Here is an 18,706-nt window from a genome sequence, read left to right as displayed (position 1 = left end):
CTCCAGGCAACACATCCCAGGGCACAGCAGGACCCCACTACTCACGCAGGAGGTGTCCAGACCCTGGCACTGCCCAGACGGGAGCTCTGGTCGTGGGGAGGGTGCAGCTTTTGCTCCAAGGGAGATGTGAGCCAGGGTAGGGGTCAGGTGCCAGGAGCCTGTGATGGTTGGCGTAACATGGAGCAGGAGAGGAATGAATGGGGAGAAGGGGGAAAAAAAGACAGGGAAGGAAAGGAGAAAGGGAAAGAGAAATAGGAAAGGATGGTACCCAGCTACCTGCCATTACCCTGCAGGGACAGCAGGGCAGGAGAGACCCACTGCCCCAGGGAAGCTGTGCACCCCCCCAGCAGGTATGCAGGACTGGGCACGGAGATGCTGGCAGATGCCAGCCCATGGCTGCAGGAGTCTCAGTGCCAAAGACATCTACCACCTGATGTACAACCTGGTCTTCTGGCAGTGGGGGAGCACAGAGAGGACCACAGGCTGGAGCTGGGCACACTGGGGTGGGGGTGAGGTTGGGGGGACAGGAATGGGGAGGGGCAGAGAGGAAAAAGAGAGAACAGAAGCAACAACAACAACAAAGTACCAGGAAGGAGGAAGGGAGCTGAAGGGGTATCACAGACTTAAAACGTTCACCTTGATGGACTGTGACAGGTTTAATTTCCAGAGTACAACCATTAAAGTGATGGATGGGAGGCGTTCATCTTGCGGCTGGTGCACATGGGCCCACCGTGGCTGCAGGAGGGTTTGTTTTGTTGCTGTTATTTATGAGGTTGTTCCTGCAGGAGCCAGCCACTCATCCAGTCCTGGGGGGACAGAGGAGGGGACAGAATTGATGCTGGAGGAGTTGGGGTGCTGATTTATGGCTGCTTAGCCAGATGACTCATGTTGTAAACACCAACAAATGCCATTAAAGCTGCATCCGCTTCCTGCCTCTGCCCTGGCACCCTCCCCAGGCTGCGGGACGTGGCCATGCTGCTGCCTGTGTACCCTAGAGGGGCTCTCTGGCCCTCCCCACTGGGGACACGGGGTCCTCCCCTCCTGTAGAGCCATCCAAGGCACTGGGAAGATGCAGGAGAGTCCTATGGCGGTGGTGGTGCCCCATGGGAATGATGCCCAGGATACCTGATGGGCTCCTGCAGCCAGGGCTCCCCTCTGCCAGTCTCGGCTCCATAATTGCGTTTGGCAATGGTCACGTTATTTGTGTCACCGATGCTGCAAGGAGCTCAGAGTGACCTGGCCGCGTTAAGGTGCCACGGCATCCCTACGCCAGCCCTCTCCAGCCTGCTGCACCCCTCGCCCCGGCATCTCCACCTCAGCCCCCCAGCCCCCTCACCCACCCATCCCCCCGGGCACCCCCTTCGCTGACCCAGCCTTGCGCCTGCCTCCCTGCTCGCACCCCCCCATCACCCCTCCGCCCTGAGCTCTCTCCTGCACCCCCCCGTCTGCCCCCCGCCCCTCTCTGTCTCCCTGCTCCTCAGTTCCCCCTTCTCCCCCCGGCCCCCATCTGCCCCTGCACTCCTTGCTGCCCCCCCCTGCACCCCTCCAGCTGCCCCTGCGCTCCCGCCCCATGGCTGCCCCCTCCCGCCCGTCCCCTCCCTCCCCTGTTCTGCACGTCCCTCTGCTGCCCCCTGGCGGCCGCCCCGGCAGCGCCCCGCGCGGATTGACCCGAGGCGGCCGCCGTCGTTGCTCGGGGGGACGCGGCGGTGTCCGGTCCCCATGGCAACACGGGCCGGCGCCTGGTGGCGCTGAGAGGCCGGGACCGGCGGCACCCGAGGTGGCCCGGGCTCCCGGGGCCGGGCTGTGCTATAGGGAGCCGGGCTGGCGGCGGGGGCCCGGGGCTCAGGGCCCAGGCCGGGTTGCGAAGGAGCTGGGCAGGCTCTTGCTGTAGGGAACAGGGCCGTGCCACAGCCGTCTGTATAGGGTTTGGGGGGCCGGGCGAGGCTATAGAGCAGGGCCTTGCTATACTGGGCTCTGTGGGTCTATAGGGGGCTGGGGCAGGGCAGGGCTTTGCAGCAGAGGCCCAAGGAGAGCTCTGCCACACGGGGCTGAGCTGTGAGGGAGGTGGGGGTCACGGCCTGTGCCAAGGAGCTGCGGTGTGGGGCTGCAGCAGTCTGGGGACAGCAGGGGCTGTGGGGAGGGCTGGACTCCGCTGGCAAGATGGGGTCACGAATGGGGACACCGCAGCCCCTGCGGGGAGGTGTGCGGCCCTGAGCCCGAGGAGGGGCCGTTGGGCTTCTGGGGAGCCCAGGTCCTGGCAGCAAAGGCTGCCTAGGTGCAGGAGCAGCGTGCGTGAGGACTTTTCCCTCTTGTTTTGCAGATGCTCTCTCAGGTGCATGGCGAGCCCCAAAACTCTGACTCTTTTCGGAAGCTGCGCTGTGGCTGCATCAGGAAGGTGAGTGGAGGAGCGAAGCGTGCAGTTATCGTGGGTGGATTACTGGCAAGGCAGGGAGAGAAGGAAAACAAAAAAACCCTTTAGCCTTTGCTCCCCTCGTTCATGACATCCTTTAGTATCTGTTGTTTGGGCTGTGGCCAGGAGGCGTCCCCTCTGGACTCCTGGAACGGGGCTTTTGGTGACTCTTAGAGCTTTGCCGCAGGGTGGCTCCTCCTGTCCTTTGCTGGAGTCAAACCTCTAGCTAGTGAAACAGCTGTTGAGTGATTTCTCCTCCCTCCCATACTGCTAATGTCTCTGTTGCAACTCCTTAAGCTTTCTGCAAGAAAGGCAAAGAAGAAGAAAGGCATATTCTGGGGCATCGAGGTGGCCGAAACACTCAGGTGGCATGGCTGGGAGCTTGGAAAAGAGACGATCAAACACCTGATCTTGAAAAACGTTCATGAGAAAACCCAGAAGCTGAGCTACAGGTGCGTGGGGAGTTTGTTTCTCCTTCGTACTCCTCATGCTCTCGCTGCATTATCATCCCATCTCTGCTGTATCAGTCACATTAGCACCTTTTCTTGGGTTCATCTGTCCCCTCTCTCCTTGGTCATTGTGCTATAGACAGCACATGAACACTTACGTAGCAGGACAGAAACCTGCTAATTCAGAAGCACAGCCCTTGATCCTGGCAGGAATATTTTAAATGAAATGCCTTTTTTTTTTTTAATTCTGTTTTGCTGATACTTCTGTCTGTGAGGCATTTCCAGTCTAGTGAGATTTTAATTGTGGATGTATGCCAGCCAGTCACTAGTGTGTCCTAAAACCATTGGTCCCGGGAGTCCCACTGGATGTTGAGCCACTCCAGCACTCCCGATGACCCTCCCTGCTCTGAAACTCAAATATGTGTTTTGCCCATGCTGCATGGCCTGGGAATGTAAAATATTGTTCAAGGAAGGGGTAGGTATTTAGAGCTGGGAATGGGTTTTCAGGACACCTGGGTTCTGCCCCTGTTTCTGCTGATTTGCTACAAAGATACCCTTGGGGTCAGGTGTGTAAAGCCCTTCTAGTTGTGGGATCTGGAGGTTTTGATTCTTTATTCTCTGTTCTGCTGTCTGACTTAACAGCTGTATGCGCTCAGACAAAATCTCTTGTTTTGATTTCATTATCTAGATGTCCTTCCACGCGATTCTTCTTCACTGTTTTTCCACAGCCGATTACCCTGAGCCCTGGTATGTCTTTAACTCTGCCCATCGTTTTCCGGCCGACTGAAAAGGTAAAGTGGCAACATCTCTCTCAGTGCTCAGGCTGGCTTCCAGAGGGGCAGTGGGCCTCTGACTCTCTTGTCCTTTCTGATTTGTCTTCATTCACCTGAATGTATTGGTCTTTAGGAAAGGTTCTAGCATAGAAATACTGGGCAGCGTGACCTTCCTGCTCTCCCCGCATATTCATCACCTGAGGGAGCCCTAACCCCTGGCCTCTCTTCAGAATTTGCCAGCAGTTAGGAGAGCGATCCTCACAAAAAGTATTCCCAGTTTTTCATGTGCTGCTTCTGGCCATGAAATCAGTAAGATAAAGTGCTTGAACTATCCATACCTCGTTTGATCCCAGGGAACCTCAGCTGGGTGGGTTTAATGCAGAACCTTGAGTTGAGGGACTTGCGCTCTCTGCTTTCTTACAGGAGACCCAAAAGCCTGTATATTAAAGGGCTACTGATTTTTCTATATTTATGTCAAGAGCCTCCCTTCTTTTGGATGGGGTGGGTTGCTTCAAGCTTTATTTTTAACAGCCCCTTTTTACCCAGACCCTTTTCTTGATTTTTCAGCTTGTGTGTGTCTTGGCTCTGAGTGTTGATCTCTAGCTCTTGTCCGCAGCTGTATGTCTTCCATGTGAATCTCAGTGCTAGCCATAGAGTGTGATCACTGGGTGGATTCCCAGTACCCTGCACTCTTAGTATCATGATTTTCTGATGACTGTTCACTGTTCCCTTTATGAAATAAGCTGCTGGCCTTGTTCCATTTTCAGAGAACCGTTTGTCTGCACCACATCAATCGCTAGAGCAGGAGGCTTGCTTTCTTAGAGAGAGCAAGGACTGTGTGTTGCAGTGCCCAAGGTCTCTCCTTAGCTGTATAAATGGTACTCAGGAGAGGTGATGATTGGGGAGCACGGAAGACGTATCTTGCAATTCCTTCTATCTTAGCTGGTTAGCAGAAGTCCTGGGGCTATTTATACACAGTGCTGTCAACACTGCATTGTTAAGTTGTGCGTTATCTGCTTAGGTCTCTAGCTGACAAAGCACTTAAAGACTGATATTTCTGTGCTCATAGAGCCCCAGGAAAGGCTGTACATGCTTCAGTTTAGCTGAATTGGGATCTTGGAAACACTGAAAGAAATCCATCTGCATTGAAACAAATGAGGTGAAACAAATGTGGTCTTCAATTGCTCGCTCTGAGGGTGTTTGTGTGTTCCCTGTCAGAGTGAGGAGTATGCCTGAGTACTTCCTTCATTGGCTGCCTTTTCAAAGTGCTTCATATGCTTTCTGTCCTGCACAGAGGCCTCCCCTGGGTTTTTTTTCCCAATATTCTCACCGTGGTGAAGGTGATGGATGTCTGTGGGTAGAACTGCAGTACCTGCAAGATGCAGCCTGTCTAACTGCTGTCTCCCCTTGCTTTTCTGTGCAGAGGGAATATGAAGACAGCATCTGCTTTAAAAAGGCTGAGGGTGAGTTCTCTGTCACCTTGCGTGCTACGCTTCCACGCCCCTGTCTGTTCTTCCCAGCTGCTGTCCAGCTGCCTATCTGTGCTGTCCACAACGTTACAGAGACAACATTCCCTGTGCGCAATGTTGGGTGAGTGGGACATGGCTGGGCGAACTGTCTTTCTGTTTTGTCAGGTATTTTGCTACCTTCTTGGACTCTCCAATGAATGCAGCTCATTCCAGTTATTGGATCTACTGGCTGCCTTAACAGGCAGCAGCAGACCTCTGCCTCCTCTGAGGTCATGGCTGAAAAGGCAGCAGAAATGGTAGTGTGGGTCAGATCTCACTGTGGGCACATCCTGGCACCTCACATTTGTCTGTTTCCAGCATACACTGAGAACCGTTCTTGTGTGGAAACTAGATGGGGACAAGCATGCTGTCCCACTGAGAACATCCCACATTCGCAGGAGAGGTCTAGGCTTCTAGTAAATCAAAGGCAGCCTGCCCAGCATGAGCAAGGAGTGATGAGCTACTTGCTGGAAAAATTTTAGTCTTTCTATGTTGCGACATGTCTTCCCTCAGCACAGGAATACCATGGGGGTGGCAGTGGAGTTGCTGGTGCTCGAGCTGAACTTTTTGATCTGAAGGCAGGCAATACAGAAGTCAGAGAGTCTCTCCAGTGCCTGCTTTTAGGTTCATGGAGCTGCCCAAAGCAGTGGCAGTATTTTGTGTCTTGGACTTGTCATTTAGGAGCGAAGATGCTCCCAGTTACCACAGACTTATTGTAATGAGGGAAGGGCAGTACTTCAGGTAGTATTGTAGAAAGGAGTGCAGTGATGAAATTCCCAGGCAAGGAGGAGGTTTACTTCTAACTATTCATGGTGAGAGCAAAATAACCTTTACTAGCTGGAAAATGGCCTGTGCTTCCCAAAGCAGTCAGCTCATGTAGGAGGAGGGTGGAAAGGACAGAGGGCACGTATACTTTCAGTAGAGCAAGGTATCAGTCAGAAACCAATTCAGGTGATTTATTCTCCCCTTAAAGAAATCATTTGTGCTGACTAAGACGTCCAGGGTAGTGGAGGATATGGATGGTAAGTAACACACAGCTTGGAATCAATAAAATATAAAAAGCTATAAAAGGTATGTCACGTTCTTTGCACAAATCAAACAAGCAAAGGGAGTTCTGGAGAGTTGAATGAAGCATTAGGAAAACCGCTCAGTTCTCTCTTCTCACCTGGGCATATAAAAGGAACAAACGTTCATTTGGAATTAAGTAGCAGCAAATTTAGATACAGGAAAAGCAAATACTTCATTCTGGAGCTGATTTGTTTGCTATCACATGATGAAGCTGAGACATTTTATGGCCATTAATAAAGTTCTTAGATGTAACAACTAAATTTCATTAGTGTGGAGTGTTTGCAGAGCCTAGAGACAAATTTCTTCCCAGCATCACATATTTGGCCAGATGCATTTGGGATTCTGCCATTCAACATTGGTTGCTTCACATCCTAACTGAAAAACCCATTGGGAAAGGTCCATCCTATGTGTGATTGCACAGGTAGCCAAGGATCCATTCATCTACTTAAAAACATATCTCCATTTCCTAGTGATCTTGTTACTGCGTTTGCCTGGGAGACACCAAGCCCTTTCCACATGGTTCCTGACCATGGCATGCTGAACCCGGGTGCTGAGTGCATGGTCAAAGTGGTCTTCCAACCCAAGGCGGCTGTGGTGTATGATGTGGCAGCAACATGCTGGTTTGGAGGTGAAGAGAAACGAAAGAGGACTACCCAGCTAAAAGCCCTGGGTGAGCCTTTCTTGCATTTAACGCTCAAAGAAGTGTGTATCATCCATAACTGTGGAATAGCATTCCACAGGGATACATGAAAGTGCTGTGCTCTGAGGCCGTGCCACAGTGGGCTCAACCCACTGATGAGCAAGTGAAGCCCATAATTTGAAAGTGGCCTGTGAAAATCTCTAATGTACTTTTGCCATTTTGGAAGTGTGATCTGAAGAGACACAGGGTCCAATATATCCAATCCAGTGGCGTCCTTTGGCCAAACCAGCATTTCTGGAGCCTGCTTAAGCTGACCAAGGGGAAGAAATGAGAGAAGTTCATTGGCACAATGCAAAAACCTCCAGAAACTCCTGATATTGTCTGCACTCAGTCTCTCCTGTCTGTCCCTGCTAGACAGAGAGCCAGAAGGAAATTTCTAAAGCTTTCTGGATGCAAGCTAGAATAAGCAAGGGTTTCATTAGCAAGTCCTTGCCTGAAGTGCCTTGTTGTATGGCCACTGACAGAAGATGTGACTCTGAATTTAGTAAATTAGGGCTGGAGGGGAGCTTATATGGTTCAAAGCAGGGCCAGCTGAGGTTCTTTAGAGGCTTGTCCAGTTGTGTGTTGAATATACCAAGGATGGACATTCCACCTCTCTTTCTTGACCCAGTATATTATTCCCTTTAACAGCCAAATACCCCTACCTGCGGGTGAGTGTGACAGGGGAAGAATATGAAGGTGTGCAGCCTGGAAAGTTTCAAGATGTGCTGTGCTTTGGATCAGTGCCAGTGGGGACAACTGCGGAGAAGTGTGTAGAAATCTTCAACATGTCTGTGGTATGTGGAGAGGGAGAGTACTTGTGAGAAGCTGGCATGCTGGCATGTTTCCCTGGCATATGTGGTCTTGAGTATCTCCCTTGATGCTGTGAAAATAAGCCAAGAGGGAATGTGAATAAAACAGGGAATGTGATGAGCCTTCTCCTACCAACCAGGCCATTGACCCTTGCCTTCCAGCTACAGTGCTAGCAACTCATCCGTTTGCAGCACAGGGTGGCAGTTCCCTCCTGCTTCCTACTGTGCTTGGTCCAGATCAGGAAGCCAGTGTTGTCCTTCATATCCTGCAGCTCTTCTGCTCACCCTGGACAAGCCCATCAGTTCTGTGGGGCAGCTGTGGCAATCTCAACTTGGCATGAGTGTGTCCCAGGCAGCTGATGGATCTTCTTCTTTCCTCAGTGGACTTCAGCCTGGCAACTTCTCTCAGTGTCAGGCAGGCTGCATTTGAGCACCTTGTTCTCTGTGCCAGCTCAGCCCCTCCCAGCCTGTTAAAAGATGAATGTATTCAGAGACTGCTGACATGGGCGACAGCAGTGCTGACTCCTCCACAGGCTCTGCAACTTGGGAGTGGCAAAGACCTACTAATTTATTGTACTGTTACTCACACTGCAATGGTGCTCGGCATCCCCAGGCAAGGATCAGGACCTTTTTTTAGGGACTTGAGGGAGGCTTTGGGGCGCCAGTCTTGTTTTTTGAAAAAGATCCCCAGACAAGGTGGAACTGTGGATGGAGGGAAATAAGTTATCTGCCTGCCTGTCCCCCTGGTCACAGCAGTCACTTAGGCTATGTTGGCCCTTTGGGACACCTTGAGCCATCCTCCCTGCTACCAGGAGGGGCATTCCAACCCCAGAGGTCACCAGGACATTTTGCTGCAGCCCACTGGCTTCTGAGCATATTGTGGGAACTTGCTGCCAGCAGTGCTCCAGCAGGACAGGGCTGCAGAAGGTTGCACAGCATTTCTGTGCTGGGCTGCAGTAGTCTTGGTGTTTGTGGTGGTGGTCAACTCAGCTGAAAACTGCAGTTCTTCACCAATTAGTGTCCTGCATTCAGAGCCATCCTGGCTCCTGTTGGCTCCTTGTTAACCTATTCCTTTTCTGCTTGCAGGTTGATGCACCATTTAGGATAGAAAGAGCAAAAGATCCTCTGCTTCAAGATCATGTTTTCTCCTGTGATGTGTCCCATGGTGTTGTCCCTGCCAGAGGGAAGTTGGTCTTGTGCATACGATTTCAGCCTCAGACAGCAGGAGAGCACAATACTGAGTATTTCACTATCCTATCTGCTGGATGCCTCCTGCAGACTGTGCTGAAGGTGGTTGGCTCATGTAAAGGTACCAGAGTGAAAGCCTTCCCAGTTTCTCCCCATCTTCTTCTTATCACTGCAGGGGAAGGGCTAGTGCCTGAGGAAGGACTAGGGGTTGCCACAGTCATCAGTCATAGACTTACCTTCTGTGGGGACCCAGGCTGTCCCTGGTGCACCGTTCAAGGCTTATACTTGCTTGAGGCAGATGTGAGACTGTTGGAAGTGACTGTCCAGCAGTTTGCTAGGACTGGTGGGTTTGCTGATGAGGTGATTCCAGTTTGGGAAGATCAGTTAAGTGCAGCAGTGGCTTATGATGTGTTGACAGAAACAGCTATGACAGGTCCAGGATCTTGTTTTGCATGTTGTTGTGCTAGGTCCTTTGGTGTCCCTGCATCAACATTCTGTGGACTTCGACTGGATCAATCTTGGGCAAAGTTTGGTGCAGATGTTGAAAATCAGCAACACCTCAAATGTCCCAGCCTATTACCAGTTTGATATTGATGGCAGAGGGAGTGTCTTCTCCTTGGATCGCCCCTGTGGAGTCTTGGAGGGCACAACAACACTAGCACTGAAGGTGACCTTTCGACCTACTCACCCCATCAGCTATCACCGCAGAGTGGTGTGCCTTGTCCACCATCAGGTATGAAAGGCAAAGGGTGAGTTTATCACTGTAATAGCTCAGAGGGATCTTCCAGTGTAACCCACCAGGGCTGGCCTCTCTCTTAGTAGCCCTTGGAAATCTCTTCCCACTGCATTGCCGTTGTTACTTATCATAGAATCATTTACATTGGAAAGAACCTTTGAGATCATTGAGTCCAACCATTAACCTAGCACTGCCAAGTCCACCACTAAACCATTTCCCTAAGTGCCACAACTACACATCTTTTCAATACTTCCAGGGATGGTGACTCAACCCCTTCCCTGGGCAGCCTGTTCTAACGCTTGACCACCCTTTCAATGAAGGAATTTTTCCTAATATCCAATAACTAATATCTCTCATCCTGTTGATTATTACTTGAGAGAAGAAACTGACACCCACCTTGCTACAACCTCCTTTCAGGTAGCTGTAGAGAGCAATAAGGTCCCTCCTGAGCCTTCTCCCACTTCAGGCTAAACAACTCCAGTTCTCTCAGCCGCTCCTTCTAAGACTTGCTCTCTAGATCCTTCACCAGCTTCACTTCACTGTTTTTCCTGTAGCAAGGGGCTCAAACCCCAACACAATATTTGAGCTGTGGCCTCACTGGTGCCAGGTACAGGGGACAATCACTTCCCTTGTCCTCCTGGCCACATGCTTTCTGAAACAAGTCAGGATGCTGTTGGCCTCCTGGGCCACCTGCGCCCACTGCTGGCTCATATTCAGACAGCTGTCGACCAACACCCCCAGGTCCTTTTTTGCCAGGCAGCTGTCCAAACACTCTTCCCCAAGCTTGTAGCATTGCATGGGGTTGCAATCCAAGTGCAGGACCCAGGCTCCTGTGGAGCAGAATCCCCACGGTGCAGGTTCCTATGAGCAGTAGAGGGCTGATGTCAACAGTCAGTAATGCCTGTGGGTAGGGTGGGGTGCATCCTCAGTGGCTCCTTTCCATTTAGGTCTCTAAGATAAATTTAGCTGCACAGCTGTGCACTGAGTGCCTTCAGTTTTTATTCCAGTTTCAAGAACATTCTTGGGCCACAGCAAGACATAAACTAAATGGCAGTCTAGAACTGCAGATGCTAAACCTTTCCCAGACATGGTTTTGGAAGTGAGATACTAGGATGTTGTAACTCCTAGTTTATTTCTTATTACTCCTTCTGGTGTTTTCCCAGGAACCCATGTATGTGGACTTTTTTGGTACCTGCCATTCAGACACAGCTAAGCCAGCCATCCTTCAGGCAAGACACCTCTCCTGGTACCGAACCAACATGGTGAGGGGACTGACCTTCTACCCCCCTGATATCCTGAGTGTGATGCTGAGGGATGGGAAGCTGCAGATGGATGAAAAGGGGGCCCTCATGCTGCCCCCTGAGGTATGAGATGCCCTCCCTTTCATCTAAGATACTCCCGTGTTGTTCTCTGTAGATGTTGGGCCTCTCTTACACAGGCCAGGTAGTCTGGCACCTGCAAGTCCCAGATCTGATCTCTTTAGTATCTCTGCTGTTAATGTTCCCACCACACACCAATACTATCTTTGTCAGTTGAGTCTTACCCAAGCTCAGCCACTAAGCTACTTTCTGTCAAGCATGGGGTCGTCTTTTGCTTTGTGTAGTTTCAGATTCAGGACTGGCTTACAAACAGGAGCTTCCTTGAAGCCTAGACTTTGAACTGTCCTGGGAACTGTTACTGAAGTGCACCTTGTGCACCCTCTTGCTCATGAAGGCAATCAGGACTGTAGTGCCTGGTGTCTCCCACAGGCACACTTCCCCTGCTCATACTGAGATGTTTCCATCCCATAGATCCCTCAGGACAAGCCTCCCAAGGAATATTTTGAAGCCAACTCCATGACTGAATATTTCTACGATGGTGTAAGCAGTGACCAGGCCTTGTTTCCCCCTCACGTTAGTGTCAGCCCCAGGGAGTATGATTTTGGTTGCTGTGTGCCACTTCACAAGGCAGAACCACTTCCTCTCCGTGTGACCAACCACACCAAAGGAAATATCACAGTTGCCTGGACTCCAAGCCATGGCAGTGCCTTCCAAGTGAGCCCCGAAATCTGTGACGTCCCTCCTTTGAAGTCATCAGTCTTCTGGGTCCTTTTCCAGCCCACTCAGCTCAACAGTCTCTATGCAGCAGAGCTGGAAGGTTTTGCTTTCTACAAGGTTAGTAGGAATTATGAAGCCCAGTTTCCAGAGAGGGCCTAGCAAGCAACTTTTTGCAAGCTAAAGGCGTCTGAGGAAGTTAAAATTAAAATGGAACCTTTTTATTTGAATTTGGCTAACTGGCATCTTTATTAACTCCTTGGGCCACTGCTTTGATACACTGGTGGTTCAAAATTTCTCCTTCATCTGCGTCCTGGCAAAGATAAATCAGCAAAGCAAGCCACAGGTCATGCATAAAGGCAGTTACACTTGTTCTTACCCCCAGTGAATGTGAAGTAATGTACACCTTAGTGAAGGAGGAGTTATTATTAAGTACTGCGATATTAGTGAAGATGGGAGCCTGCACAAGCGGGGTTGTTGTGGCCTGGGTGATGGGCAATAACTTGTTTTTCGTGTCTGGTCATCTACAAGTAAAGCTGCTGAGGGCACTGTATATGACTGCAACTTCTCCTCCCATGTGATGTGGGATTTATGTCACACAAGGCTGCAATTGCAGGAGTTTTAGCACCCAGAAACATTCTGGTAGGTGAGAGAGATCTTAATTACATTGTTGATTATTCTTCTTGCATTTTTTTCCCCTTTAAGCCAGTGTGGAGGATATCTGGGAGTAACCATAGAGTCAGGAGTTTCTTAGGCTCAGGTAAAGGGTAGGTGATTATTTTCAGTGACTTACTGTTAAGTGCCACTTCAGCATCTGCAAGTATCTCAAACTGCACTAGAGTGTCTATAGACCCTCCTTCGCTAAGGCAACTCTTGTACTTTTGCAGAACAGTTTGAATAGGTCCTTCTGCTTGAAAGTCACTCAGTGTCTTTTGGGTCTGAAATGTAGCTATTTGGGAAAGCAGCACTCGTGTTCCTTATCCATCATGGGTCAGCCCTTCTTCCCGAGAAAGTAAATGCCTCAGCCCCAGGGATGTCATTGAAACGAAGTGCTGCTTGTTATGGTACAGGCACTTGAAGTCACCATGCCCCACTTTCTTACTGCATGCTCTCTGTCCTGTCCCTTGTGTGCCTGCAGGTGCTGAGACACTACAGCAATATTGAGGAGGATGCCACCATCTGTCCCTCCTGGTGCCTGACTGTCAGGCTGAGAGCACATACATATGAAGCAGAACGGGAGCACTTTATCCCACAGTACATCCTGGATGTCCCCAAGGTGGGTAACTGATAAACATTTGAATCTTTGTGGAAGCACTCAGTGTTTACATCTGAAGTCTTTACTTTGTCTCCCATTGCACCATGCTGAGATGTGGCTTAGGTGGTTTCTGGTGGTGGTACAGAAGTTTCTGCTTTGGTACATGTAGGATGCTCTTTCTTCTCCTGTATTAGCTTCCCAGCCTCCAGTGTGTCAGGCTGCACCAAGCATCTTGTTAGCTCTGAAAGGGAAACTGTTGGGATCTCCTTCCTTTCTGTTTAAGTGGACATAAGTACTGACAAGGGTGCTTAGTCCCCTCCTGGGAGCCTCAAACACTCTGCATACACTTAGGCAAATGGAGAATTGCACACAGAATCCACACTTTTGGAAGAAAAGTGGATGTGAGGCAGAGTGGAAGTTTTCCTAACTCTTCCTGCTGTTTCCGTAGCATGAGAAAGTATTGTTCCTATGAGGTAAAGTGAGCTCTGACCCTAGGAAGTAAGAATAGTCTTGAGAACCTCTTAGAAAATCTCCCCAACTAGTCCAAGACACACAGGCTGTATTTGGTATGCATGAGCTGGAGCAAATTCCAGCCTGCTGGAATTCTTAATCCTGGAGGTCACTATCCATGCAGAGAGAGACTGCAGGCCCCAGCAAGCAGCTTTCCTATTGGCTGAACGTAAAGCATTGTGTAATAGAAAGGATCTTCACTGGTCCCATGAGTCTATGAAAGATGAAGGACACTGTGGGAAGGGAAAAGATCATGACTTGTATACCCTTGAGTGATTTCCTTTCTTTCCTTGAAGAGAAGCAGTTACAAAGTTCTCCATAGACTCAGGGTAATGGTTGTAGGAACCTGGAATTCAACATAGGGCAAGCTTTTTCTTTAAGCTGGTTTTCCAAATCCAATGCAAACAACCCTTTTTCCTTGTCTCCACCAGAGATTTCCTCCTGTGGCTCCTAACACTGATACCTGCTGCAGTATGCTGCTCTTGAACACGGGCACCTCTTTGATAACCTTCAGTGTGAACCAAGCTGCCTGTCCCTCTGTTTTGGTCAAGCCCTGCTCAGGATGCGTAGTTCCAGGAGGCCACCAAATTTTCTTTCTCTCCACTCACCCAGTTAACACAGTCTTGCAGCAGCATGTCCTGCCCTTGCAGCTGAACTCTTATCCTGGATACACCAAGGTAGGGAGAGGGAAGTAGCAGGTGGTGAGCAAAAATTTGTTCCCTTGTAGTCTTTTCTTTTCACAGTGACTTGTGCTGTGATCCTTGTTGTATCTCCTAATGGCTAGTTTGGATTTTTCCATTTGGAAGTAGGAATGAAAGAATATTTTTAACATTTAAGGCAGGGTCAACACTTCAGGTAGCAGGTGTTTGTGGTACCAGACTTCCTGTACCCCTTTTTATCCTTGGGTTTCCATCTCATGGAATGCACTATACTGTGCTCAGAGCCCTCCTTGACAGCACAACCTTAAGTCCTTCCCCTTCTCCTTCAGACACAGTTTGTTCTTGCTTCTCCCTTGGAAGGAGAAACGTCTTGGCAAGATCCCTCTAGAGGCAGCTGAGACTTCCAGCTAATGTCTGTTACTTTTCCCTTAATTCCACAGGAGATTGCTCTCCAGAGTTGTGGGGAGTCCCTTCTTTTGCTCTTAGAAGGTGATGGAAATCTATACTTCAAGCCTGTCTATATAGGAACCTCCTCTACACGAATGTATACCATAAAAAATGGCACAAGGCTACCTATGGTTTTCACATGGAAGATCCGTCAGTCTGACAGCAAGATCCTGTCTGTCAGCCCCACTGCAGGGATCCTCCAGCCCTGTGAAGCCATGGTAAGTTCAGGTTCTCCCAAAGTTGTGTTTTCCTCTCTACAATACAGCTGTGGAGTGTTTAGAGCAGAAATGTGAGGGCTGCCAATCATTTTGTTGTTAGTGCCAAAGTTGGAGAATACCAGTCAGTGTCTTAGCTTGGCTTGCTAGCCAGCATCTGCGATCCTACAGTGTGGATTTGCCCAAACATGATGACATCCTGCTTGACCACAGGGCCAAATGGGTCTTAAACAGGCACTAGATAATGATATCCTGGATGGAATTGGCTACTAACATAGCAGCAACTTTGTTGTGCACCAGGAGATGTTAAAAGACAGAGGACAAATGAAAGCATGAAAGGGTTTATGATGTTGTTCTCCCACTTGTAAATTCAGGTTCTAAACTTCTACTGTATTCCCTGAGTGTTTTTTGAGAGTGGTGAGGACTGGCACATCTCCGCAGCCTGGCTTTGAATATCTGAATGTGTGTTCCCAATTTGAACCTTTGACACAAGCGGGGATGGTGGAGGATTGAAGCGAGAGCGTCTTCAGAGTTGTCTGTAGAGGACTAGGTTAGCTGTAATGGAAGAAGAGGCTGTGCATCGAACGCAGCTGTTGCGGTGTATAGGTTTGCCTCTGGTCTGGAGCGCCTGTGAGCACTTTTCTTCCCTCTTGTGATTTCAGGCTCAGGCATGGACTTTTACTCCTGACAAGGAGACCAAGTATCTGCTGCGAGCTATGGTGTTTGTGAGGAGGCAGAGCCCAGACCCAGTGTCTCCCAAAAATGTCCATTATGCCTTACGGATTGTTGGAGAGGGGGTGCTGGGCACCATCAGGGTAAGGAACTGGGGCTCACTGGGTAGTAGTAGGAGTACTAGGGTACGATGAGGGTCTTGGGCTTCCACTTTCTGCACAATCTGTACTGGAGGCAACCAATAAGGATTTACAGCAAAATTCCCAGATGTTGCTTTCAGTGGAGATAACAGAACCGATTCTGGCAGCCTAATAGCACCAGCGTGATGTAGATGTCCTTCCAGTTCAAACGTGACCTGCCCAAATCCTCTGGGATCACTCTGAAATCCCCTGTTCCAGACAAACTGAGCAAGGCATTTGGCTCCTTGGGACTCCCAGCTCTCTCCTCTCATTCTGTCTGCTTTCTTCCTCCATTTGTTCAGCTTTCAGTCTGATTTTTAAGTGTAGTGGACCTAACTGTTAAAGTGGTGTAGCCAGCACAAACTCACCTGGCTTTACTCCTATTATCTGCAGGTCTGTGTGACCACCTTCATTTTCAGGCAGGTTTCTTAAGGAACCAGAGCTAAATAAAATAGTACTTTTTAAGTCATTGCCCCGTGTCAATCACATTGGACAAATGTGCGGTAATGTCTTGGAGGTATTTAGTCACTATAACAACTAGCCAGAGGAGAGGAGGACTCTTAATGCAGTCATGGAGGGATCAGCAGACATATCTCAGTCTTGTCCCAAGTGCAGCTGGCCATTTAATGTCCTCACAGACCTGAATATGCTACATCCTACCCATCAAGCAGCCTAAATAACAGTAGGAGGAAGCATTTGGAGGAGGGATTGAGCCCCTTGCAGCCCTGTTCGAATATCTCCCAGGGCATGCCAGGTCCTATACAAAGCAGGGAGCCCCTTGCACAGCACTGTGCATGCCAAGGGATCAGCATGTGGTCAGAGAAGTGGTGGCTATGCTCAGCTGCTACGCTCGATGTGTAGCAGTGACCTTTGCCTGGTGGGTTTGTATTCCAGGCACAAAAAGAGCACCTGGATCTTGGGAATGTTCAGGTTGGTGACCTGCAAAGCTGCAGCATTGTACTGCTAAATGATGGGATCTGTTCTCTGAAGTACGTCCTCAGTGTGGAACAACTGATCACTGGGCCTTGTGACACCAAAGAGCTCCACAGTGATCCACTAGGTACTGTAAGGGAATTAACATGGGATGGGGCCTTGGCTTTCTCCTCTTTTCTGCAAAATCAGTCTAGCATGAACTTGGAGGCTGGGCTGCTTGCCGGCTAGCTTGCATTGATTCTCTTAAGTGCCTTTAGATGTCCGCTTCTTTGCTTAGGGATTTGCCACAAGTGACTCTTCTATCTTGGTGTAAAAAGCATAACCCAAAGCCTGACAATTGAAGTTACACTAGTGTGGACCTTGAAATTAGATGTGATTTCGTAGCAAAGAAGTGAGTTAAATAAAGGAGCTTCCTGGAAGGAATAGTGGAGTACAATCTTTAGCTGCCTTTCTAGAGGACACCTTCTGAGGAATTTCCCTGTTCTCGTCTGGCCAAAGGCAGGCTGGGTACTCCCAGTGAGCTGCCTACAGTTGTAGTCTGGGAATCCCAACTTCAACATCTGAAGCTGGTCCTAATGATTAGGCGTGGAGGGAGGTGGCAGTGGCTTGAGTGCAGGTAGGCTTAGGGAGCTGTGTGCTGAACACGTGTAGTGTGACATCAGTGATGCCAAGAACTCATACTATCTCTTTTCTCCTACAGCTCTGGCACTGGAACACTCCAGAGGGACAATCCCTGCAAGGTCAAAAGCTTCTGTCCGAATAACAGTCAGGCTGACCCGTCGGCTGCATTACACCTGGTCAATCAAATACGTTATTTGTACCTCCACAGGTGAGAGATGGGTATTTTGGGAAAATTATCCCCTCCCAACCAAGGTGACTGTGCCATAACATGCTGATCTGCACAGTTCCCAGTGTATGAGTCCTGCCTGAAGAAATCCCAGAGGTGAGCAATTCACCAGAGCCAGATCCTATGTGCTGTCTCCTTTTGCTACACCTTTTGGGGTTAGGTACGATTAAGCCATAGGACACATACAGGGAGAGCTCCAAGTCTCCTGCTGCTGTGGTCACAAGATTCCCTGCTCCTCTGCATGACCATGGCCTTTTACTACGTGTCCTGAAACAGATTCTGAGAGCTTTCTGCGACTAGTTCTATGCAGCTAGGGTCCTTTTTGCAGATCTGGATTGGTCCCTGTATGAGAAAGAAGGCAGTTGAACTAGAAAAGGCATGGAGAGGGGCAGCAGGGATGTTCAGAGTTGAGGAACAGCATTTGTACAAGAAAGACTAATTATACAAGGAGTTTCCAGCTTGGAAAGTGGAGAATGACAATGTCACATGAATGGCATGGAGAAGACAAGATATAAACAACTATTTATGATTTTTCAATGTGAAAACAAGGGACGCTTCATAAAATGACTAGGCTGTAGGGTTAAATTTTAAAAAGGGTTTTTTCACATAGTACAGAACTGAACTGTGTAAATACGCTGTTGGAAAGGGTTACATTCATAGTCTTTTGGTGATCTCTAAATGTGGAAGTCAAAGTACAACTAGAAGTCAGTAGTTCAGAGGTTTTCAGAAGCTGCCAATGAAAAGACAATGTTTAAGTCCTGTTCGTTCTTTCTTTCGTCTGAGTAGGGCCTCTCTCTGTTTTGCTGTCCCAGGCAGCTGCCCCTTAATGGTGCCTGACTACTTTCTGTTGTTTCTTTCTCTCGCAACCTACAGAACTGGCAAGCACCAAAGAGGAGCAGCAGCCCCTCTGCTGCATTGTAGCAAAAGGCGTCTACCCAACTTTCCGCATCGCAGATGCCTGTTCAGCAGGGAGTGCCAGTGGTATCAGCAAGTTGCACCTCTGGAAGCTTTTTTCCTTGGACACGCTGAATGAATACTTGGAGCGAGACCCAGCTCCCAGCGAGCTCACCTACAGAGTTCCTACAAGGCACAGGTGAGATAAGGACATGGCTCAGTTCCTTTGAACAAGCCGGACAGAGATGCTGTGGCTGTTGGCTTGTGTCGTAGTGCACCGCTGTGTGGCACTCTGTTATTCCATCCTAGCTGCTGCAGGCAGTTGCTCACCTCTGCTTCTCTGCTTACCCTCCCTAGAAAGGAGCCACAGAAACATGGAATAATTTAATGGTAATAGACCTCTAAAAGTCACTGGTCTAACCCCTTGCTCAAAGCAGGG

At 49.4% G+C, this 18,706-nt stretch overlaps 1 protein-coding gene across 4 annotated transcripts in view; it reads left to right on the top strand.

The window, feature by feature from the left end:
* Positions 1 to 1,698: 1,698 nt before the first annotated feature.
* The window catches only part of CFAP65 (cilia and flagella associated protein 65), a 33,389-nt gene continuing 16,381 nt past the window's right edge, over positions 1,699 to 18,706 (top strand). For all 4 annotated transcript variants that reach the window (XR_005829477.1, XM_040604925.1, XM_040604926.1 and 1 more), the window contains exons 1-17: positions 1,699 to 2,395; positions 2,708 to 2,862; positions 3,548 to 3,650; positions 5,056 to 5,222; positions 6,679 to 6,878; positions 7,539 to 7,684; positions 8,786 to 9,008; positions 9,355 to 9,620; positions 10,787 to 10,987; positions 11,414 to 11,776; positions 12,795 to 12,932; positions 13,853 to 14,098; positions 14,521 to 14,745; positions 15,405 to 15,557; positions 16,488 to 16,653; positions 17,227 to 17,355; positions 18,247 to 18,466. Coding sequence is in view for 3 of the 4 variants with exons in the window: in XM_040604925.1 (XP_040460859.1) it covers positions 2,321 to 2,395; positions 2,708 to 2,862; positions 3,548 to 3,650; positions 5,056 to 5,222; positions 6,679 to 6,878; positions 7,539 to 7,684; positions 8,786 to 9,008; positions 9,355 to 9,620; positions 10,787 to 10,987; positions 11,414 to 11,776; positions 12,795 to 12,932; positions 13,853 to 14,098; positions 14,521 to 14,745; positions 15,405 to 15,557; positions 16,488 to 16,653; positions 17,227 to 17,355; positions 18,247 to 18,466 (3,176 nt within the window). In the remaining variant the exon portion in view is untranslated. The remainder of the gene's footprint in view (positions 2,396 to 2,707; positions 2,863 to 3,547; positions 3,651 to 5,055; positions 5,223 to 6,678; positions 6,879 to 7,538; positions 7,685 to 8,785; positions 9,009 to 9,354; positions 9,621 to 10,786; positions 10,988 to 11,413; positions 11,777 to 12,794; positions 12,933 to 13,852; positions 14,099 to 14,520; positions 14,746 to 15,404; positions 15,558 to 16,487; positions 16,654 to 17,226; positions 17,356 to 18,246; positions 18,467 to 18,706) is intronic.

The sequence above is a fragment of the Falco naumanni genome, chromosome 8 (genome assembly GCF_017639655.2).
Source record: "Falco naumanni isolate bFalNau1 chromosome 8, bFalNau1.pat, whole genome shotgun sequence".
In the NCBI taxonomy this organism is placed as follows: Eukaryota; Metazoa; Chordata; class Aves; order Falconiformes; family Falconidae; genus Falco; species Falco naumanni.
This window is presented reverse-complemented; position numbering and strand designations above follow the sequence as displayed.